At 35.0% G+C, this 24,670-nt stretch overlaps 1 protein-coding gene across 1 annotated transcript in view; it reads left to right on the plus strand.

Moving 5' to 3' along the window:
* The window catches only part of abcg1 (ATP-binding cassette, sub-family G (WHITE), member 1), a 32,665-nt gene extending 10,197 nt beyond the window's left edge, over positions 1 to 22,468 (plus strand). Inside the window, exons 3-15 of the mRNA XM_079885857.1 lie at positions 4,843 to 4,960; positions 6,101 to 6,233; positions 7,655 to 7,705; positions 8,476 to 8,621; positions 12,787 to 12,910; positions 13,023 to 13,137; positions 15,381 to 15,529; positions 15,669 to 15,770; positions 16,667 to 16,835; positions 17,009 to 17,109; positions 17,672 to 17,830; positions 17,996 to 18,114; positions 19,462 to 22,468. Coding sequence (XP_079741983.1) covers positions 4,843 to 4,960; positions 6,101 to 6,233; positions 7,655 to 7,705; positions 8,476 to 8,621; positions 12,787 to 12,910; positions 13,023 to 13,137; positions 15,381 to 15,529; positions 15,669 to 15,770; positions 16,667 to 16,835; positions 17,009 to 17,109; positions 17,672 to 17,830; positions 17,996 to 18,114; positions 19,462 to 19,690 — 1,715 coding nt within the window. The 3' untranslated portion in view covers positions 19,691 to 22,468. The remainder of the gene's footprint in view (positions 1 to 4,842; positions 4,961 to 6,100; positions 6,234 to 7,654; positions 7,706 to 8,475; positions 8,622 to 12,786; positions 12,911 to 13,022; positions 13,138 to 15,380; positions 15,530 to 15,668; positions 15,771 to 16,666; positions 16,836 to 17,008; positions 17,110 to 17,671; positions 17,831 to 17,995; positions 18,115 to 19,461) is intronic.
* The last annotated feature ends 2,202 nt before the right edge of the window (positions 22,469 to 24,670 follow it).

The raw sequence follows: 24,670 nt of genomic DNA on the forward strand, positions 1-24,670 counted from the left end.
TGAAAAGTTGTGACAACTCATCTGTCAAGGTCACATGACCACAACTTTATAGCTATTTGAAGGGCATCTGGTTGGCACAAAGAAAAGGTTATTCATCATTACTCAAAACCCAGTGTCCCTGGTGAAAAATAAGTTAAATTAATCATAAAATTAAGTTTGCAAAGTGCATGCTCTCTTCTCTTTGTATATGGGCTGTTTAACTGGTATGCATGTAAACTGGGTCATTAGCATTTGTTTAAAAACTGTGTATGGGTGCTTTCTGTATCAATTTGATTACTTGCAATGAGCATATAAGAATGCTGTTGCTTGAAACTCATATTCTGTGTACTTTATGCTGTGTACCATGCTTTAAAATAACTTTTTCACAATGTTTGTTTGGGTCGAGCTTTTAATAGGATTTAAAGAACCTCGCACAGCCTTGAGTAACCTCCGGTAGGGGTGAAAATGTCACAGAAAATAACATCAATGCCTAGCCTACTGAAGCATGTAAAAGACCCAACTGAGCTCTGTCTCGTCTCTCCTCCTCCTTTGGTATTTTTACCTCGGCTGATGATTTGACCCTCATGCTGTAAAACGCTGAAAGAGCTGCATAGGCAAACCTGCTTTAGAGAAAGTGAGGTGTTTGCCAAGGAGGCCTAATACCTTTGACTCAATTACCCAATGAGATCTCCCTTCATAGGTCAAAAAAGGCCAAAATAGCTGTCTGTTACTCTGGAAGGGAATCAGTGTTGTTTTAAATTGCTTTTTAAAATACTTTTATTAGTATTGCAATAAGTCAGCTGATGTATAGGCAATAGCACAGTAACAAGCACTTATCAAGCTCTTTCCCACCCAGCCCCAACCAAAACATCTTTCACTTGGCTGTAACTAATAGATAAGGAGGCACTGAACCGGCACTGTAACAAATAGATAAGGAGTTATGTCTAAATAACTGTATGGTAAATTGTCGCCAAGAACTCACAAGTACTCAGCACGGCGCATGTTTTATAACAACATGGCGATTGTACATGGTAAATGTCTAAACACTTACAAACATTAGCATGGTATGTTTTTTGGACATGGTTTTCTGGTGCTACAATGGTATTTTGGGCAAGTACCATGTGTCATGGTATTCTTGGAAGTGCCATGTATATAAATACCATGATATGTACATTTCAGTACCATAGTACTTTTCAAAATACCATAGAATTTAAATCTGATACCATGACTCTACTAAGGTATACCGCTGTAAACCATAAAAAATCATAATAATACGGTGGTACTTGTTTGTTTGTGTAGCCAGTATGATCTGGTTCTATAGTTTGTTTTTGCTTTTTGCTTTTTGCTGTTTTTTATATAGTCATAAAATGAATAAACCGTTTTGTTTTAGTCTGTCCACCTTATTCTTCATCGCATAAGTAAACTATTTCCTGTGAAAATGCAATTAGTCCGATTTATTTGCCGCAAAGGTACACTTAATGGTTAAACTAAGTGTGCTAAAAACCAGTGTGTTTATGAGTATGATAAATTAAAATAAAATGATGACAAATACCAGTTTGCAACATTAAGCAGCACAACTGACTGTTCTTGTTCAGCTGAAATAACTGGTATGCAAGAAAGAAGCTTTGCGCAAGTTAAAAATGTCTGTTCCTGCTCTTTTGTTAAAAATAAGGTGAAAAAGACAAAGTCATATAAAGCTGAAAGTTTAAGTCATAGAGCGGTCATACATTAGATAATTGTGGGGGGATGAAAATGATGCGGCTGAAATCATAATGACTCGACTTTATTCACTGTGGTTCATAATCATGGAAGTCTCTATGCAAAATGAACATGATTGTTAAGTGCATTGCTGACGCTCTAAATGATTTGGTTAAGTAGGATGTGAATGTTTGTCGGCACTTCATTTGACTACCGGTCAACTTACATCTAACCCCACAGGTCATGGGAATTTGTGTTTGCCAAGCGATTTGAATATTTTCTGGAAAGTTCACTTTGGCAAGCTGTTTCAAACTCCGAAGAACTTGGTTTTGGCCTGATTTTGTTCGAAATGACGTCACACTTGAAGAATTAAAGTAGTGGTGCAAATGAAGTGATGTTATCATATAGCAATACCTCCCAGTATTTCTGTTTCGATTTCTTCGTCCTGCACACTTGATCGTGACTCAAAGTAACCCTTGTCCCTCGTGGCCAGGGAAAGCTCTCTCCTCTGTTGACATGCAGCACATCAGGTGCACTAAGCAAAATCATCCTGCCTTTATCTGCTAACCAGCTGGCTTCATCAAGAGACCATGCCTTTCCATTTCAGAAATAGTGTGATGCACCTCTCTATGTTGGTGGGGTTACTATAGTGCACGATCAGAGGGAGAAGCCCTGGGATCCTGCGCTAAAAGAGGACAGAGAAGGTCAGAGGTATTTGTGTATTGCTCTGACGGATTGTAAGCACAATCCAATTAAGCTGGCAGCCACTGCAATCAACTGGATTAGCATCTCAGCCTCAGATACTGGATAAATAACAGGTTACAATCGGTCAACCTGTAGATGTCCTCTTTTCAGTACAAAAAACAGGAGGTATCATTTAGTGTGAACTGGATGTAGTTAATTCGCACACTTAATTGCATGTTAATTGCAAAATGTATTGTAGTTTAAAATTATTTTAAATGCAATTAGCTGTACTTTAGAGTCAGACGTAAGTGCATCTTTATGTGTAATTTAATAAAGTTAGGTTACACTTTATTTTAAGGTGTCATTGTTACAATGTAATTATACATTTAAGTACTGAGTAATATTAATCGACTACATGTACTTACTATAGGGTTAGGGTAGGATTAGGATTTGGTTGAGGGTTAGATGCATGTAATTATATTGGTATTACTATGATAAATACATGTAATATATGTAACAAGGACACTAAAATAAAGTGTTACCTAAACTTCTATTGTTAATAAACCTCTATTGTATTTGAAATATGAGTAAAGTGCTCTATGTCATACTGACAAGTATTTATGGTAAACTGAAATATATTTTAATTTCATTTCTATTGAAACTTAAATGTCATTTGCAAATATTACACATTTGTGAAAAAGTTACAATTCAAATATATTAAATTAAAATGTAACATTGAATAACTCTACAGTTAAAATTATAATCAAGCACTTTACATGCGCTTTAGTATGTTAGTCAACACATCAAAATAAGTGTACTTCTTTTAATCATGATACAAGATTAGTAAAACATTTCAAATGTACTTTAAAGCCCCCCTGTGGTGAAAATGAAGCTTTTAATGTTGTTTATTTGGCTAAGTGTTTTTAATATGCCTTAAGACAAACCATGTGCAAATTCACAAGTCAACACCATTGCTGAGAATGTTCTCTTTAAAACTGCAGTGACATGCAACCAAAGACATGCAAGCCATTTTAAGGCATGAAACAAAGTTCACAGAAAAAAAAAAAAAACGTTTAAATGTGTCATTTTTTGTGATCAAAATAAGTTTTAAGGGCTACAATTATTGACTACTTTAAAGTAAAATTTGATAATATTACAAAGTGCACTTTTTAAAACTGAACTTAAGTGCGTTTAAAAAAACATGAAATTGTACTCTTAAGTAGGCCTACACTTAAGTGCCATTTTATTTCATTGTCACAAAACACTATCTGCAGTTACAGTTGTTTTAAAAAAAGTATATATTTTCAACATTTAAAGCACACTACTAGCGCACTTCTTTTCACAAGGGTTTATAATCGTCCCAAAAACTATTTACTTAAAATGTACAAATGTCAGTGCATTAGATAACATAATGCTATGAAAGATATCACAATCCCACATTTCAAGCAAACGTTTCATGAATAGAGATTTTTCAGTTTATAAAACATAAATTGCACTAGTTTGCTCTACACTTTGCATATGCGTCGGATGGACCAAAAATATACAAACAATGCTATACAATTCAAACTAAAATGTAGTAGCAGTAGTTTTTATTTAATTTTTTTCATAGTAGAAGATTTCAACATCTTTCCTTTTTATTCTTACATGAATGAAGATGTCTGGCGAGTGAACTGACTTGCCTGAAAATGGACTTTGCTTTATCTCAGTAACTTTAAGATTTCCAATCAAAAGCACAGTTAAACATGCTTGTTCTCTATCATTTTGCATGCTTGTTTCAAACATCCAAACCTGTATTTTCATTATTTTAGATATCAGGTTATCAAATTTCTTTTGAATATGTTAGCACATTTCATTTCATGAATGATTTTATGACTTTAATTTGTGTTAAAAAGTCTTGTATTACAAAGTTGATAAAATGTGACAAATGTCCATCTTGTTGTCTAATGATTACATTTCATTACTAATAATACAATTCATACATTTTAAGTAAGTAAACGTTCAAATACTCTTTGGGGCTAGTGTATATGAGTCAAAAACCCACAGAGAAATGTTGCTTACAAATCTGCACACAAAGCAGCGTAATACGGTGAAGAATGCATTATACACCTTGACAAAAGAAAATGAATAGGTATTGTTGAAAGGTTATAGCATCAACCCATTTTTCTTTTAAAGTTATAGACAAAAAGGTACACTGAAAGGAACAGGTCAGATTGAGGTAAGAACAGGGTTTATCCATAGATACTCACACCAGCAAATATGTTCATTCACCTGGAAATTTTCAGAAACTCGACAGTGAACAAACAAATAACCCTTTTCACCTGCAATCACAAACTGACCATTATGTAAGCAGGAGAATTTGAATGGGATTTTGGCAGGTTCATTTCATGATTGGGAGGAACAGCTCAGGTTGTTCATTGTGCTTATTGTCCGGACTGTGGAAGGTTTCTCACACGGCTCTTTCTCTGTTCCACCCTGTTTCAGGTTACAAGACTCTTCTGAAAGGGATCTCTGGGAACTTTACCAGCGGAGCTTTGGTGGCCATCATGGGACCATCGGGAGCTGGGAAGTCTACGTTAATGAACATTTTAGCGGGTTATAGGTTAGTATGACCACATGAAGCATCCAACACTAACTATTTTACATTTAGGCAAATTGGTAACCAGTTAAACATGACAGTATTGTCAATAATTTAAGACATTTCTTCTCATGTAGAACCTTTTTGGCATAAAGGGTTCTTTAAAGCACTGAAGTGCCTTGGAACGCGCAGCTTTGTATTATGCGTTAACGTAATGTCCACTGAAACAGGAAGCTAAGGCGGGACATATTAAATGGCTCCTCCCCCTTTTCACATAGCCAATAGCGTTTAGTTTACCTCACTGACTGCAAGTCGTACTTGACAGCACCATGGAAGCGAATCCGAGCGCTGATGATACGTTGGATTCAACAGTAGAGCTGTGAATAAATTCTAGCCGTTTCATTCTTAACCAACATACAAAACGGAATAAAACTTGAGCGTTTGAGCAACCGAACACACATCTTCAACCCATATTGCTCCGTGACGTGTCAACGGTCGCTTTGACCAGGTGGTATTTATAGCATAGGGGGCGGAGCTTTAGATTCTATAGAGCATTTGATTGGACAGAAGATGTGATGTCATAAAAATCCGTGATCCATTTTAGCGGAAGTGAGAGACTGTAAGTTTTGAATCTCCTAAATGTGAATTTTGTCATTGTTTTGGAACACACCAGCTTATTCATAACCCTAAGGCTAACATATTCATACTAAAAGCTAAAAAATTTACATTTTGATTTCAGGGGGAGTCTTTTTTTCTAAGAGTGCAAAACCCAACCCTTAGTGGGGCATAAGCAGATTGTACGAACACGTATTTATACGATTTCGCCACCAATTCGCCAGAACCTAAAATTGTTACGAATTGCCATGAAAGTGTTGATACGTCCAGCACAATCATTATACATTTTGGTTCTTTTTTTGTATCTTCCACTGGAAGCTGTTCATTATTTATTTAAATGTATTCTTTTTGCGGATACTTTTATGCAAAGCAATTGACAAATGAAGAATGCCTGAAGAAGTATGTCTCAGTGTTGATGCTGAATGAATACAGCAATTACTTGACATGTGGGGGAGACCATGATCATTTATCCGGATTCAGGAAATGGTGGTTATAAATGTGTTGACGTTACAAAAGACAGTATATGTGAAGATGTGCTTTATCACACAGGGAAACAGGCATGAAGGGGGAGATCTTGATAAATGGGCATCCCAGAGATCTGCGATCTTTTAGGAAAGTGTCCTGCTACATCATGCAGGACGACATGTTACTGCCACACCTCACCGTACAGGAGGCCATGATGGTACGTGTCTGCTGAGATCATCTCATTGAGCTGCATTAGCACATGCTGTAATCCCCATTCAATTAAAAGTCTCAAGTATCTATAGCTAAGTTTCCACATTTATTTATACATATACAATTCTAACTATAAGCATTTTCAGAGTTATTCAGGAAAATGAATTAATCAAACAATGCAATTTGTCATGACTGTCTATGGCTCTGACACCGGATATTACGCTGAACTGAAAAGATGTCCTGTAAAATTTACATTAATTGTCAGACATGATGACAAGTAAACTAATGTCTGCTCTGAAGGTCTGCCCTTGTGAAAAAGAAGTACACTTTAACATACATTTTATTTCAATGGTATTTCTGTACATTTAAGAATATATCATTTTAAGATTTGAAGTACACTATAAGTGCACATTGAGTACGGCACACTTCTTTTTCGCCAGGGTAGATGAAATTATGAAGAGTAAATATTGTTTCCCCTTGCACAAGTATTTACTTTAAGTAGTGCTCAAGTAAAGTACAAATTACGGTAACACTTTATTTGGTCCCACTTTATATTAAGTGGCTTTAAGTACTATGTACTTACATGTACTTACATTGAAATTAATCATTTGATACAATGTACTTATTGTGTAACTACATGTTTTTACATTGTACTTACATTTTAAAAATTCCTGCATGTAATTACAGCTGTAATTCATTTATGTAATTACATTTGTAATTACACAGTTGACCCTTCCCTTACACCTTAAACCTACCCAATCCACCACACCTGTCCCTAACCTTACCCGTATCACACCTCAATAGCAGCAAAAGTGTTTTACAATACAACATGAACACAATAAGTACATTGTACTTATTTTTTTATGTAAGTACATAGTACTTAACGCCACTTAATATAAAGTGGGACCCTTTATTTTATAATGTCCTTGTTACATGTTACATGTACTTACCATAGTAATAACAGTAAATTATGATTAATTACATGCAACTAACCCTCAACCAAATCCTAATCCTACCCTAACCCTATAGTAAGTACATATTACTCAGTACTTACATGTATAATTACACTGTAACAATGACACCTTACAATAAAGTGTAACCCAAATTACTCCAAGTAATACATAAAATTAGTTTTACACCATGTATTGAATGTAACCTTTGTTGTTTGAATGTAACATATTTGTTAATATTTAGTTAAGAAAATAACATTTTTAATTGCAATAGCATAACATTACCTCATGGTAAATGTAACGTACACAAACTAAATCAAACAAACAAACATGTAATTAGCTGTCACAGCTAGTTTCACAGGAATATGTCTCATGTAATTGCAGTTGTTGTGTTGTTAAGTTAATGCAAATCCCTGTTAGCTGTAGTTGAATCGGCTAATGCTCATCATGATCTAAACCACTCACTCTCCCTGCTCAGGTATCAGCTAATCTCAAACTCCAGGAAAAGGATGAAGGCAAACGTGAAATGGTAAGCGAGAGGCGTGTGAAGTTTCTCACCCGGTTATGTACGTACAGCCTAATCTTTATGCTAAAGGTCAGCCATGGGTGCCTTAAACATGACTTGATTGGCTTATAATAATGTTGTTGCATGAACGACACGGATGCTGTTCCAGGAATATGTCCTAATTGGTGAACTCACAGTTAACATGTACACTACCGTTCAAAATGTTGTACTTTTTTTTTTTTTTTTTTTTTTTGAAAGAAATTAATACTTTTATTCAGCAAGGATGCATTAAATTGAGCAAAAGTGGCAGTAAAGACTAATACATTGTCACACTAGAATTCTGTTTCATTTATCCTTCTATTCATCAAAGTAGCATAAAAAAAGTATCACATTTTGCACAAAAATAATAAGCAGCACTATTGTTTAACATTCAACTTTGATAATGATAAGAAATGTTTCTTGAGCAGCAAATCAGCATATTATAATGATTTCTGAAGGATAATGTGACACTGAAGACTGGAGTAATGATGCTGACAATTCAGCTTTACATTACAGGAATAAATTATACTTAAAATACACACACACACAAAAAAAAGCTATTTTAAATACTAATAATTCACAGTATAACAGTTTTACTGTACTTTGATCAAATAAATGCAAACCTTGGGGAGCAGGCTTAACCCCAAAAAAAAAACACATTTACAATTCTTACAGACCACAAACTTTTCACCTGTAGTGTAGATATGTATGTCCTTATTCCTGTCCTTATTCCACATGACATGCTGTCGTTCTAGGTACGGGAAATCCTGACTGCACTCGGCTTGTTAGAATGTGCCAAGACGCGCACATCCAATCTGTCCGGAGGCCAGAGGAAGCGTTTGGCCATCGCCCTGGAGCTCGTCAACAACCCGCCCGTCATGTTTTTTGATGAGCCCACCAGGTGAGCCCCCTCCATGTGCACACATTACACTGTAACAAAAAAAATAGAATAACAACAAATAAAAAAAAGCAGTTGTGGTTGCCGTAAAAAGAACAGCAGGAACATTTTAGGTTTTATGCACCTGACCTTAAATTTGCATTAAAAAATCTATATATTCATTAAAGGTGCAGTAGGCGATTTCTTAGAAAGACTGTTGATATTTGATACCAGCTGAAACAAACACACCCCTCCCTTCATTGCTCCACCCCTAAAATGCATGCACATGCAATGCAAGAGTGGATGACTCTTTACCATAGCTGAAGTGAATCAAAATAATGCTTCAAAATAATGCAATGACACTCCAAACTGTCCTGTTACTATAGCTAACATTACAACAACAGCATATCTTGGTTCTGTGAAACAGCAAAACCAATGTTACTCACGTCTGGAGCAGAAACAACACAACCTCTGCATTTTTTAAGGCCTTGCCGTTTAGGTCTCTCCAGCGCTGGAAAGCTTTTCTAATATTAATGCGGGTTCTAAAGCTGATCTTAACCCCTTTTTTTCCAGTGGTATTCCTCTGACCTTTTCTCTATTGTAATGTCTCTCAGCCATCTCTCTTTCTACAGTCTCTCTTGCTCACTCTCTCCCCTCCCCCATCATGAGTGGACACGCCCCTAACTGCTGATTGGCTACAAGTGTGTTGTGGTGCTCTGTCCGATCCACTCTCAACCGCTTTTCTCAGAAATCTCTTACTGCATATTTAACTGATATAATGTTACTATTCCATCTAAAGTAATAAAATCATTGTTTACATGTATAATATACTGATAACCACCATAATAATAATGGTGGTAAAAGAGACACATGATGAACAAGCTGAAATAAATACATACATTTAGATAGAAGTGTAATGCACACAAACACAAAACACCATCATGGTAACACACATGACACTAAAATAATACAAGAAACATTCATTTAACAAAATAAGATGTAACATTACATAAATTATAACAAAAACTATCAGGAAAATAACTATTTAAATTAAATACCATCAAATGTAAAGTGTCACACAGGGAATTGTGAGAATGTCAGTTTATGCTTTTTCACTGTAAATTCTAAGAGGATTGATTGTTTTTACTTCCGAAATCTGCACATTTAACAGTATTTTACAGTAAAATATCATGAAATGTCCCATTGGATCCATTACAGTTTTTCCACTGTATATAATAAGGCAACTTACCGTTAACAGTCTTTTACCACTAAAATAAAATTAAAAATTAAAAAACATGTTTACAGTGATATATAATGCATGGCCATGAAGCGAACCATCAAATCGACTCCACTAAATGACGTTCCTGAGACAAATATATCTCTTGTTGAAAAGCTGTTACCCATTTGAGGCTTCTCTGTTCTGTCCTTGTAATGTGCGAATGCAATTTCATTGCATATTCACTTACAGGCTTTGCCCAGATGGGATATTGTTGGACAGTTGAGACCTGGTCTCTACGGACTCTATTAAGCTTTCATTCCTCTCCCGGGGTTTTACCCTCTACGAACAAAAACGACTCTCTGACTTTAGTTTGCGCTCTCCAGAGAATCAGAGAGTCGTTTTTGTTCTTAGAGGGTAAAACCCCGGGAGAGTAAATAAATGCGATTTGCAAAGTATTGTTTTAAGCCGAAATGACTTTAGTTTGCGCTCTCCAGAGAATCAATTCGGCTTAAAACAATACTTTGTAAATCGCATTTATACGATTGCCATGCTTATCAAGGACAAACAGATTCTCCTTCATGGAAATCAAAACATGTGGCATCAGCTTCTATAGGTTGCATAAGAGCAGGACCATTATCATTAATGTGATGTTACAGAGTTGTGTTTGGTTAAGTGGACACTTTAATGGCTCAAATGAATAATATTTCCCTGTGCATTAGATAAATATCCAATCAGCAAATTGTGTGTAGCATGTGCTATGATATTATTTGAATGCACTGCTAAATTGACAGCTACTAAAGTATTATCCTGTCCTTTAAAATGGACACTTAATCTTCCACTTTATCCAGTGTCTAATATGGATAGAGCGAGGTCAAGATTATGATTTAATCTCACCTCTTTAACCTTGTCTAGCCCACTGACATGAGCACTTAAGTGATATTGCAAGGACATATTGTTATATACTGCAGAAGTATTGCTAAATTATAATATAGTATATACAAAAATAAGTAATATCAGTGTTATTTTAGAATCATTTAGATATTATTGTAGTTTTTAATTAGTTTTAAAATCTTCTGTTTTCATTTTGATTTTAGTTAAAAGTTTTAGTAATTTTCTTGTGTCTTTGTCATTCTTATTAGTTAAATAGGTATATGTAGTTTTTGTTATTATTTGTTGTTGTTGTCGTTATTTTCAGTTGTAGTTATTTTAGAAAATAAAGTTAAACTAAATGAAAATGAGAAATGTTGCCTTGGCATCTAGCTGAAAATAGTTAGGGTTAAATGAAGTTTTTTTTTTTTTTTTTTTTTTTTTTTGATTTAATACGGAGCCCCTAAAGGTACTTAATTTGCAAAAATAAAAACATATACAGACTTTCGGTGCTCATGCGAAACTTTTGTGTGCTCACTAGAAACTATTTTGTGCGCACGAGGAACTTTCCACATGTATACTGTCTATCGTCACAGTTATGTTTAGTTTAGTTCAGTTTCTGTCATGTCTGTATCAGTTCTCATTAGTTACTATGGTTTGTGATTACTTGTTTGTGTTGAACGTGTTTGTGATTCCCCTAAGTTTGCTACTTCATTAAAATCATCATCTTCATCATGTGCGTTCTACACCCTCAAAATGAGTCTTTTTGCTCAAAATTAAACCACAGATTTCAGATTTAACAGCGCTTATTGCGAGCAGAGCCACATGCATTAAGGCCTTTAGATATGAAGGGAGGCTTACGCTTAAAAAAAAAAAAGACAAACTAATAAGTAGCTGGACTCATCCGTGTACTAGACAAACTGCTGTAACGAAAATACAAATTTTAGATTTTTATCAGCACACAGCCGTATGGCGCCCATTTCACGACCGCCACAGAGGATGGGTTTGTAACGTCTCAGGGTAGAAGAAGATGAGGCTCCAGGCAGAGATCCAAAACACTCAATATTTATTTAAACTGAAGAATACACGGAACTGTGTGCAAGTGCACAAACAGAGTGCTAACACAAACATTGACCAACAACTGAAGAGTGAGAAGGGAGAACTAAAATACACAGATGATGAGAACAGAACAGGTGATGACGATGATTACAAATGAACTGATTATACTAGACAGGTGCAGACACTGAACTAATGATGATATTGATAATTAACTAAACAGTTGAAGACAGTGATGAAGGTGAAAACAACCTGAAAGTCCATGAAAACAAACTAAAAGTCCATGAAAACGTGACAGGGTTAAAGCGGACATAAGGCTGTGATATTAGAGGTATGCTGGACCCTTAAACTTGGCAAATAGGACAATGCACACAGCCATATTGCATCATCAGCCCATTTTACGGTTTACGTTAAACCATTGCGTGGTTTCTCGGCCGTCACAGAGGATGCTTTAAAGGAATAGTTCACTTAAAAATAAAAAATTTTCATTTACTCACCATCAAGTTGTTTCAAACCTGAATGTATTTCTTTCTTCTGTTGAACACAAAAGAAGATACAACTTAAATTATGTAAATGATGACAGAATTTTTCTTTTTCAGTGAACTATTCCTTTAAAGCGGACATAAGGCTTTGATATGAGAAAGCATATACTGCCCTGACAAAAGCTACATTTTGAGGATTTTTTTATCACGGCGCATGATATTAGAGGTATAACTGCCGATAACCACATTTTGAGCCAACAGATCTTTATTAATTCATGCGCATCCTCTCATTTTCTTCATAGTAAAATGGCAGTGACACACAAAGGAAATATGTTATAGACAGTATAGATAAAACAGAAATTGTAATGCATGAGCACGCTAAAAAACATCTTATATATATATATTTTAACAGGAATTTCTTAGAAAAAAGAAAGAGGAGGAAAGGGAATCGGTACATAATAATCGGTACAGACTTGAACCTTGTCTGCATCGGAGCACCACAGCTTGGAAATATGTGCCACTGCCGCACCACAAGAAGGTTCTGACTGTTGTTTTCTCTCTTCAGTGGACTGGACAGCTCCTCCTGCTTCCAGGTGGTCTCGCTGATGAAGGCTCTCGCTCGGGGTGGACGGACAGTCATATGCACAATCCACCAGCCCAGCGCTAAAGTCTTTGAGCTCTTTGATAAGGTGATCACCATTTTATTACTCTGATTTGTGTTTTTGAGGTTTTTAATGCATTCTGTTATGCTAAACACTGCCTGGCTGTTGCACCTCATTCTTGGTGTGTTTGTTTCTCCAGCTGTATGTCCTCAGTCAAGGCCAGTGTATTTACAGAGGAAGAGTGTTAAGCTTAATCCCGCATCTCAGAGAACTGGGACTCAACTGTCCCACCTATCACAACCCTGCAGACTTCGGTAAGAACATGACAGTCTCAGTATACAGAGGTCCTAATGAACAAACAAATAAATAAATCAACTTTTTTCGGGAATTGCTGGACCCTTGCTTTCAGAAGTTACACGAGTGAATCACATCTGACATTGCGCATCTACTAATTTCTACTTTTACTTAAAGCTACACTGTGTGATTTTTACCCCCATCTAGCGGTGAAATTGTATATGACTACCCAGTGAATATTAGTTTCTGTTCCTCTCAATTCCGAGGGCGTTTTCACTCCTACGGTGGCCGTATTATTCCAAGATTAACATGGCTTCCAGTTATCGACTTCGTCCATGACAATAATAAACAATACGTCTAAAATGAATAAAACTACAGGACAGATGTCAGGAGGTAAACGTCACCCTTGGAATCGGCTATCCCAGCATAATCAGATTAGGCTAACGTTACAATGTGTACAAAGTAAAAGCAATTAAAAATAACTAAAATTTACAGTGTCCTTTTTTTTATATAGCTTAAAAAATTGCGCCTTTAAAACTATTCATTACCTGTGATCTGTCGCAGCACAGATTTATGTTACAAGGTAAACAATACTTTTTCCCCATTGACGCGAGGATGAAGTTATACTAGAGGTCGTTCTGGCATTATGCACAACCATGCTATGGTTAGACAAGCAACTATAAAACTTTGAATTTACACAAATGAATTACAACAGGCTGAATTACCTGTCGAGAAGAAAGCAGGCAACCTCGGCGTCCGTTTTAAAATCTTTTCTCCTCATGAGCTCTTTCCATCTGGGAAAAGTTACTCCAATATTGACTATGGTCTTGCTGATTTGTCTGTCGCGTTGACGTTTTAATTCTCTCTTTCAAATGTGAGTACGCACGCACGCACACACACACACACACACACCACACTATCTTTCAAATCTGCCGGCACTCGCGAGCTCGCGAGTAATCTCCCCCTGGCATTCGTCACGGTGTACCTGAGTGAAAAACGCAAAATGCGAAGCTTGAATTTACAGGTATGCCCCTCTTTGGCTAATGTAGTTTCAAGATGGAAATCACATGGCGACCGGCATTCGAACCCCACACCCGTATGTACTTTCAATGGCAGATTATAAACTTAAGAGAATACTTTATTACTTGAAAGAAGTAAATATACATTAATGAGCACATATATTTTTGAAAGAACTAAGTGTTTTTTGCTAAGAATCAACTAAAAAAGTTACACAGTGTAGCTTTAAGTGAAAATTTACCGTCAGAAACAATTTTAATGAATTATTTAATTATTCAGGTAATAAAGACATTCAAAATGTTGGGGTTGGTATGCTTTTTTTTATGTTTTTCATGAAGTCTCCTGCTTACCAAGGCTTATATAGTGAAGTATTATTACAATTTGAAAGAATTTATTCCTGTGATTTAAAGCTGAATTTTTAGCATCATTACTTCAATCTTCAGTGTCACATGATCCTTCAGAAATCATTCTAATATGATGATTTGCTGCTCAAGAAACATTTCTTATTATTAATGCTGCTTAATGTTTTCATAGAAACTGTGATACATTTTTTCAGGATTCTTTGACGAATAGAAATTTCAAAAGAACAGCATTTATTATATATATATATATATATATATATACTGTATATATATATATATATATATATATATATATATATATATATATATATATATATATATATATATATGAAGAGTTCAGATGCAAAAGCCTCTAAGTGCCATCTGAAATTTTCTTCTAAAATGATAATTTTTATCAAGCTTGTATATTTAAGTTCAGTAATTTCACAAAAATGACAAATAATAGGTAATTTTCAGTACTATTTAAGTGAAATTACTGAATTTAAATATACAAGCTTGATAAAAATTATCATTTTAGAAGAAAATTTCAGAAGGCACTTAGAGGCTTTTGCATCTGAACTCTTCATATATATAAAATAAAGAAATAAATGCTGTTATTTTGAAATTTCTATTCATCAAAGAATCCTGAAAAAAAAAATATAGAAGTAAATACTTATATTCAGCAAGGATGCATTTTATTATATATTTTCATTTCTGTTACAGTTTTTTTTTTTTTTTTTTTTTTTTTTACGTTTTCCAGACAGATGCAAAATGTTATTTTTGGACGCCATCTATACATGAATAAATAATATACTGAGCATAATCCAGAGAATGAAAACGCACCTGCATTCTCAATACATGTTGCAGCTCAACAGAGTCTGAGAGTATTTTCTTCGTTTCTCCAGTAATGGAGGTGGCCTCTGGTGAATATGGTGACCAGACGGCTCGGCTGGTGAAGGCTGTTCAGGAATGGAAGTGTGAGAAAGACTACAGAAGTGAAATGAATGGTAATGGGGTCCATAACCCCTTCCTGTGGCACAGACCATCTGATGAGGTATGTATAGAAACATGTGAAGCCTTTATGTAACATGATGCAGTGGGTGTGACGTCATATGAGAGATATGCATCTCTGTATTTTTGGCTCAAATAATTTAGCACACAAGAGATGTAATAATTTATCCTATTTTCTTTAGGACTCTTCATCGTCGGAGGGTTGCCATAGTTTTTCTGCCAGCTGCTTGACGCAGTTTTGCATCCTTTTCAAAAGAACTTTTCTTAGCATCCTGAGAGACTCGGTAAGCTGCACCGCCACCTAGTGGGGACGTTTAGTGACACATACACAGCACAGCCTAATATGTCATAAAGAGCATCAGCTGTTTAAACATGGAGAACTTATGGGTAGGGTTAGGTTTAGGGGAGTGGATTTTGTTTAGGACTACATTTTTGGACAGGAATTTTGTTCCATGATCAACAAAATATATTATCCCAGGAACGCATCTAACTCAGCAAAATCAGAACATGCTTTAAACATCATTATCATATAATGATGTGAATAAAAACTACGTTTAAACCCAATTACGTTTCAATAATAGTAGCAAGGTCATGGATTACTTTTCACTGGAATATACTGAATTGCAATTCAAAGATTTTTAACAGTTTAACAACTGCTGAAATTGTCCAAATTGTGTCAGTCTGGGAAATAAAGTGTTTTCTATTATTATTATTATTATTATTATTATTATTATTATTATTATTATTATTATTACACTCTAAAAAATGCTGGGTAGTTTCAACCCATGTTTGGGTAAAATATGGACAAACCCAACCGTTGTTTTACATTTTTAAATGATAGTTTTTTAAACTCAATGGTTGGGCTTGCAAATGTAATGAAATATATATAAATGGAACACAAATCACCATTGCTTTTGGAAATACCTCATATTGTGTGCATGATTACATAGGAATTTCATATTGATCGGTTATCATTAAGAACCTGAAATTCATCAGAATGTCATTATATTTTAATTCTACTTAATAACATTTAAATTAGATTTAAAATACATGTATCCTGTTTGCTCCCTAAATTCAAATTATTTTCCAGTTCAGTATTGCAATTCATAAACCATTGAATTGTACATGTACAATCAGAATGAACAAAAGCTTGATTTGAAAATGATTCTTCTCTGTTCAGGTGTTGACTCACTTGCGCATAATATCTCATCTTGGGATTGGAATCCTCATTGGTCTGTTATACCTGGGCATTGGCAATGAGGCCAAGAAAGTCCTTAGCAACTCTGGCTTCCTGTTCTTCTCCATGTTGTTCCTCATGTTCGCAGCTTTGATGCCCACCGTTCTCACCTGTGAGTCTGTGAAATTTGTGTAAAAAGGTCCATTATATTCTTCATACAAGAAAGACTTTGATGCACTTTTACTTTACTTTGTAACACTATTCTTGTATGTGAAAAAACATGATCATTAACTTGATATTTACATTCTACGTAAGCTAATCTGTTCTTTCTGACTGTTATTGTAGTTCCACTTGAGATGGGCGTCTTTTTGAGAGAACATCTAAATTACTGGTACAGTCTAAAGGCGTACTACTTGGCCAAAACAATGGCGGACGTCCCGTTTCAGGTAACATGGAACAAATAAAACATGAGGTTTTCTCTTGAAAAGTAGCTTGCTCTTTTGGGATGATTCACATAGTGGATAAGAATAAGGTTTAGAAAGGGATATCTTCAGAGTACATACACATAACAGGATAAAAATGGAACAATAAGGGGAATCACTAAGATGGTTATGGCATAAACTTGTTATTGGAGCTTCAAGAGGATTTGCTTTTCAGGTCAAACCACTATTTGCACAATATAGACAAATCCTGCTGCAACATTACATAAGTGGGCTTTGCGTTTCCCCATCAGAAATATTCTCTAGCGTTTCTACAAGAAATATTCTTCAGTTAGAAAAAAAAAGATCTTGAACATTTGGGATGACAAAAATGTTTTTTTGTTGTTGTTTTTTTTGGATCCTATTATGCTTTTTTTTTTACATTTTACAAGTGTGTAATATTGCTGTTTGAGCATGAAAAAAGGTTTCAGTCACTCCATGATTGGCATTGACTTATGAACAAAAAGTCAAATTGTTAGTTTTCTCTTTGAAAGGAGATTCTTCAAAATACTTCCTTTCTGCCTCACAGGTTGTGTTCCCAGTGGCGTACTGCAGTATAGTGTACTGGATGACATCTCAACCTTCAGATGCAGTCCGTTTCATTCTTTTCCTGGCTTTAGGGACGCTCACGTCATTAGTTGCACAGTCGTTGGGACTACTGATAGGAGCAGCATCCACGTCATTACAAGTAGATGCCTCTACTTTTGCCTCGTCCTGTAATGTTCTGTCATATACTTGATTTTATGAAAATAATTTGCCTCATTATCTATCAATCAATCAATCAATCAATTTTCAAAGCCATTTACAGAAAATGTACACTTTTGTCTGATGCAGTATTGTGTTTCCTTCACAGGTAGCAACTTTTGTTGGTCCTGTGACAGCCATCCCCGTGCTACTATTTTCAGGCTTCTTTGTCAGTTTTGACACCATCCCAAAATACCTCCAATGGATGTCATACATTTCCTATGTCAGGTAAGGGAACCTCAGGAAATGCTCAGTTCAATATTAAGATATGATAGATTTTGTGTGCCAGATCATTCATCTGCATTATTTGAAATTAGGTACATGAACAGAAATTCTTACTTTAATTATTTATACCTAAAGACAAAATGATTAACCAGCAATATCACAGTTTCACAGAGTTGTATGTGCCCTTGTGAAAGAGATGTAGACTTTATATTAACTGAACTTAAGAGTGCTTTTTGACCCACCTAAGTAGGACTTAAGTACATCTTTATATGTTATTTCATAATTGTGTTAATTTTGAAATGTTAAAGTGCTGAATGTATTGGCAAGCATTTATAGTAAAACATAATATACTCTTTGAAAACTACATGTTTTAACTACATACAACTACATGAAACTTGTATGATACTGTATATATTTAAACATGACATATAAATTTGTTATTGCACATTTGTAATGATAGTAGTTGCATTTTTACTATATATAAATATATTAACTTTAAATGTAATATCAAATAAGTTAAATGTTAACTACAGTTAAAATTACAATCAAGTACTTTACATATGCTTTAGTATTTCAATCAACACATCAAAATAAGTGTACTTCTTTAAAGCATGACAAAATATTACTAAAACATAATGTTTAAAATGTAGGCTACTTTAAAGTAATTATTTTTATTTTACACAAAAGTGTGCTTAAGTGTGTTAAGAAACAGTCATTAAAGTGGACTCACTTTATTTCATTATGTCCATTGTATTTAATTAATATCATATAATCTACAAGTAATAGTTTTGAATATAAGATTTGAAGTACACTACAAGTGCACATTCAATACAATTAAGCACACTTCTTTTTTCACAAGTGTGTTTTACTCCTTCACATATATAACATTATTTCCTGCTCAATATTATGTTTTACATCTCATGACAAAGATCAAATGTGCTACAAATATAATGCCATGTTGTCTTTAAGTACAGTATGTAAGATGAAGTACACTTATCATAAAGAGGTTAATCATAGTGATTGTTTGATTGAGATTTAGATTAGGATTATTCACTATTACTACTTATTACCAATAAGTAAATAAATTATCATGATATATCAATTCAAGTTGAAATGATTGTATTATGCAAGTACAAAGAGATATGAAAGACTTGCAACTATATAGGCACAATGTAGTAGACTTAGTGTAGTGGTCAAAACTAACCACAAACTATTTGACAACAGAATGCTGCATTTGACCAATCAGAAACAAGTATTCCATTGAGCTGTATAATAAAACAAAATTGTATACCAAAAACATTGGATATCTTAAGTGGTCCTTTTCTAAATCAGTTATCCTCTGACTTTCAGATATGGTTTTGAAGGAGTCATTCTGTCCATATACGGGCTTGACCGTGAGGACCTGCACTGCGACAAAGACGAGACATGCCACTTCCAGAAGTCAGAAGCCATTTTGAAGGAGCTGGATGTTGAGGATGCAAAGCTCTACTTGGACTTTATCGTGCTGGGCATCTTCTTTGTGTCGTTTCGTCTCATCGCCTACTTTATCCTCCGATACAAGATCAGTGCTGAGAGATAGACTCGTGTAAGACGTGACGGAGAGAGTACAATCGAGACTTTCTTGTTGGCTGAAAAAGCCGAAACAGAGAGGGTTTGTTCCCTCAGAAAGAACCATCGGCATGTTTGCCTACACTGGACAGAAACCTGGGCTGAACCTGAAGTCACAGCATGTACTGTAAATGTCCAGCTTTTGCGTGCTTTTATAAGAAAACAAAGCGCTTAGAACGCAACAGTTTTTGGGACTCAACCAAACATCTGCCAGATAGACAAAGAAACATGGCCGCACTGAAGAAAAGTCACAGGAGCAGACATTCAGCAGTTGACTGAAAAAGTAATGGGCGAATGTGTGTGATCATACTGGAAAGCTGGAATCTTTTCTCTTGCCCTTGTGAAAAAAGAAGTGTGCTTAATTTTATTGAATGTGCACACGTAGTGTACTTCAAATCTTAAAAGTACATTTATTTTTTAAAAAACTGTATTTGCTGATAATATAATATTGATGAAATAAAAGCCACTTAAGTGTAGTTAATAAGAGCGCACTTTCATGACTGCTGCAAAACTTAAGTACGTTTAAAAGGGGCACTTTGTAATAATTTCATATTAAAGTGTACATTGTAAATCATGTTTTAATCATCTTTTGTCGTGCTTTACAGAACTACACTTGTTTTCATGTTTCCACTTATATAGGCCATTAAGTCACATGTAAAGCACTTGATTGTAATTTTAACTGTAGTGTGATATTTGATATTACTTTTAAAGTTAATATATTTTAAATGCACTAAATTGCAACTTCTTCATTACAAATGTGTGATAATGACAAATATATTTATTAATACCGCATACAAGTTTCAAAAGAAATGCCCTAAAAGTATGTTTTTGTTTACCATAAATGTTTGCCAGTACTGTACATCTGGCAGTGCACATTAACCAGATTTCAAAGACGAAATAGAAATAATTATGAAATTACATATAAAAATGTACTTAAGTCCTATTTAAGTGGATCACAAAACTCTTAAGTTCAGCTAATCACGTTTAAGCTAATAAATAATTTTAATTTAATTGGAATTAACATGCAATTAGGTGTCCGTAAACATTCAGTTTCGACTTAAGCAGGTCTACTCCTTTCAAAAGAATGCTGAACTGCACTTTTCTTTTCACAAGGGTGCCCTTTTTTCTTTTTCTTTTTTCCTGTGCAATGATTGGATATAAAAGACAATCATTTATTTCTGGTCTACCTGGCATTCCTTCTACTATTAAAAAGCTCTTGTTCTGTTGGTAATGGCTGCCTATTGCTCTAGTAGAAGAATGATAACTTAGAAGCTTGTGTAGGTTGTAACTGGGTTACAATCCTATCAGAGGAGGAACAAATAAAACCAATCCAAAAGAGAACTAAAGGCTCAAGATGACTGGATCTCATTAGAATGAAAAAGGGAAAAATGCATCAAATCCTAATAGCATGTAAATTCTGTGCCACTGTTGTCATCAAACAGAACTGCAAAAGTAATGACTGTTTTCAAGAAGATTTCTTGAACACTCCTTCTTCTATCTTTGGTCAGACAAATGGATAGTCCCACCCCCATCACAAATGTTGTAAAAGCAACTGTCATAAAAGTATACAGCCTTAGGTAGTGTGATGTTTTCATTCATGCTGACATTTCTGAGTGTTTAAAAAAAATAATCTGGGAAAGGAATTTATTTTAATATTGAACAAATTACATACATCACCTTTAAGGCTCCATACAGCATGTTAAAAAAAAAAAAAAAAAAAAAACCTGTTCAATATATCCCTATGACTTTAGTAATTAAGCACAGTACATCTGATAAACCATCATCATATGCAAATATGAATTTTGGCATCTTTTGGCTTCTCTTTGTTCACTGCATTATATTTTTAAATGTTTGCAAAGTAAATTGTTGGACTTCTTCACTAAGTTATCAACCCTAATGTTGGCAAACCCTAAAATGCTTCTCTTACTTTCAGAAATGTATTTTATGAAAGGTTTACAAGTTCAAGTTTACTGTTCTAAATGCCTTTGATTTTCCTGAATTATAGGTTCGAAGGTCATGTAAGTAATCAGAGGATCTCACACACTTCCATGTGCCGTTTATCATCCAAACAAGTTTTACTCACAGTAAAGGCTCATTGTCATTGATTAATGTTACATTCTTTGTTGACATCTATTCACAGATTCCATGCTTTCTGGTTACGGGACAATCAAAAAATTATGTAATTGCTAAGTTAATGCAAGTGTGAAAATGTGACAAAAATGAAGAATGCTATTTATTATCTGGGTTCTTTGTATTAAATGTCCATTTTGCAGATGTTTAGTGACCTCCGAGCTGTATGTCCCCATTCAGATCATCATTCACTAAACATTGCAGGCACAATGTGAATGCTGAGCTTAACTCAAGTGTTATTACCATTATAATCATACCAAACCTGATGTGGAAGCTGATGCAAAATATCTTTTGAACCATCTTTGATTGCTGTATTACCTCTATTCTGTTGGAAGAGTATGTCTACTTAGAATGTAGTGCATATTTATGTTTTTTGTATATCATAATTGTATATTATGTTTCTTATTTAGCTTCCTTCTTTGAATCTTGCACTTACAGTATGAACCGTAGAATCAAAATGATAGGGATTGTTATATATAGACATTCAAAGGCTCTATTTTAAAAGTTATTTAATTTTCCATATCTGAAATGGTCTACTAGTTACATTATGTTTCTGTTGCACAAATCTAATGTAATAATGGTTACATATTAGATATGCTAATAAAGATTTATTGTTTTCAAACTGCTTGTTTTGTTTTTGTTTTTTTAATCTGAGTGTCTTATTTTTGATGGGTAAAAAACGTGACATAATATTTATAAAAGATAAGATTAATACGATTTAAAACAATAAAAATTGTGTCAAAGTGTAGGGACAATTTAGCTGCAACGTTCAGTATAATATTAATAAAAAAAAATAAACAACTTTCTGGATACACGCACAAGCATGTGGGAAAAGTGTCAGAATAGATGGTATGGATGCAGATGTTATCCAATAAGAAACGGTTCCAAACCCTGTGTCATAAATATATTAAGTTTCATTGTGTTTTGGACCCAGGGTCCATCCATCCATTTCGCACTGCTTACAGCCTGAGGCACTGATAATCTCCAGCATCCCTGTTTGACCCTCTGTTTTTTCCTCCTGAGCTTCATTCTCACTGTACTATATGAGCCATAAAAGCCTGATGTATCAAATATGATACTCAACGCATATGAAAACTGTCTAAAGGTTCATTATACTGTTCCTTTAAAAATGAATTGTGTTACCGTATTTCATATGTCAGGCTTTATAGGGTTAATTACAGAATCATAAGACATTTATAATATAATGATATCACATGATAATATACATGGTGATATAAAAAATAAAAAATAAAGTGAAACCAAACTGAAAAATGACTTTATTGACAGTATGACAGTATGACTTTATTAGTCATACTACTAAACTAGGGCAGTCTGGAAAAGTGTGTTTTAGCATATTTCATGACATTTAGGACAATATAATTTGTTAAAATGCAACTAAGAAAGTCAGTTTCCACAACAGCCTGACAGTAGTCTATGCCACTGAACTATAGTTCACAAAACTGATGATGTCCGAAGCTGAGGCCACGCAAGAACATTTATGTATTTAACACAGATGTTATCCAATTAACTGACATTGCATTTATTTGTTCATCAGTTCATGTATTCCCTGGAACCAAATTTATGACTTAAATTAGTAAATTAGCTCAAAAGGGAAATAACACATTATGATCTATATACAGTATATGTGTGTGTGTGTGTGTGTGTGTGTGTGTGTGTGTGTGTTATAGTTAATATATAGATCAGCTTCCAGAATCAGTTTTAGCAGAATTAATTTTAAATCGACTGATCTGTTCGTCCACCAAACCGACAGTACGACCTTCTATCAACTCTTTAAGGAAGGTTATTCTTCTGGCCAAGAAGACTAACTTTCTTATTCTATATAGCACTAAACAGTACAAAACGCATGTAGCAATACCAAACGTTAAAGTGACTTGATCTGTGAGCAGCAACAGAGACAATCAAGCGTGGATATGAATTTGAATAAATGATACAATGGATACATACAACTAAACAAACAAATCATATAAAGAATAACGAAAAGTAAAGAAAGAAGAGAGAGAAGATCAAAGAATGGCAAAACTTACAAACAGTTAACCTTTGAGAGCCAGCAAAGAATGAAATCACCTTAAAAGGGACAGATAAGCTTAAAATGCCACTAAATATCAAAAGAAATAATATACTTGTGTAACGGGTGTCTCTGCGATGTGTTGTGTATAACTCACGATGGACACCAATATGCACTTTAGGATAGATTTGTATTCTGTTGGCAACCAATCTAAATGATTACTTCCTTTTACATACATGTAAACTACATAATAAACAGTTAAAAAACAACACATTTGAAACATTTTGTGATAAGGTTCAGTTCAGCACACACGAAGTCCCAGCTCGTCTCTCTCTCTCTCTCTCTGTCCCACTCCGGCTTATATCTGGTCTCTCCACGCCAATTACTGAAATCAGACACAGGTGTTCATCATCTGCACTTGACCTACTTACGCTCCGCTCTGTTCCATCCTCTCTCTCCCGCTACAGACTCAGCAAAACCACGCCCCCCTCGCCACATACCCCCACCGCCCGACTCAGGCCAGAGAGCCATCCGGTCTGCAGCCTCCCCCCCCCCCTCCTCCTGGAGAGGAAGTCGGCTACAGCCATCTGTACACCCGGCCTGTGGATCACCTGAAATTTAAAGGGTTGTAAAGCTAGATACCAACGGGTGATCCGCGCGTTGGTATCTTTCATGCGGTGGAGCCACTGCAGGGGAGCGTGGTCCGAACAGAGGGTGAACTCCCGTCCCAGGAGGTAATAGCGGAGGGTGAGAACGGCCCATCTGATGGCCAAACACTCTTTTTCTATGGTGCTG

The sequence above is a fragment of the Squalius cephalus genome (assembly GCF_949319135.1).
Source record: "Squalius cephalus genome assembly, chromosome: 11".
Taxonomy (NCBI): Eukaryota; Metazoa; Chordata; class Actinopteri; order Cypriniformes; family Leuciscidae; genus Squalius; species Squalius cephalus.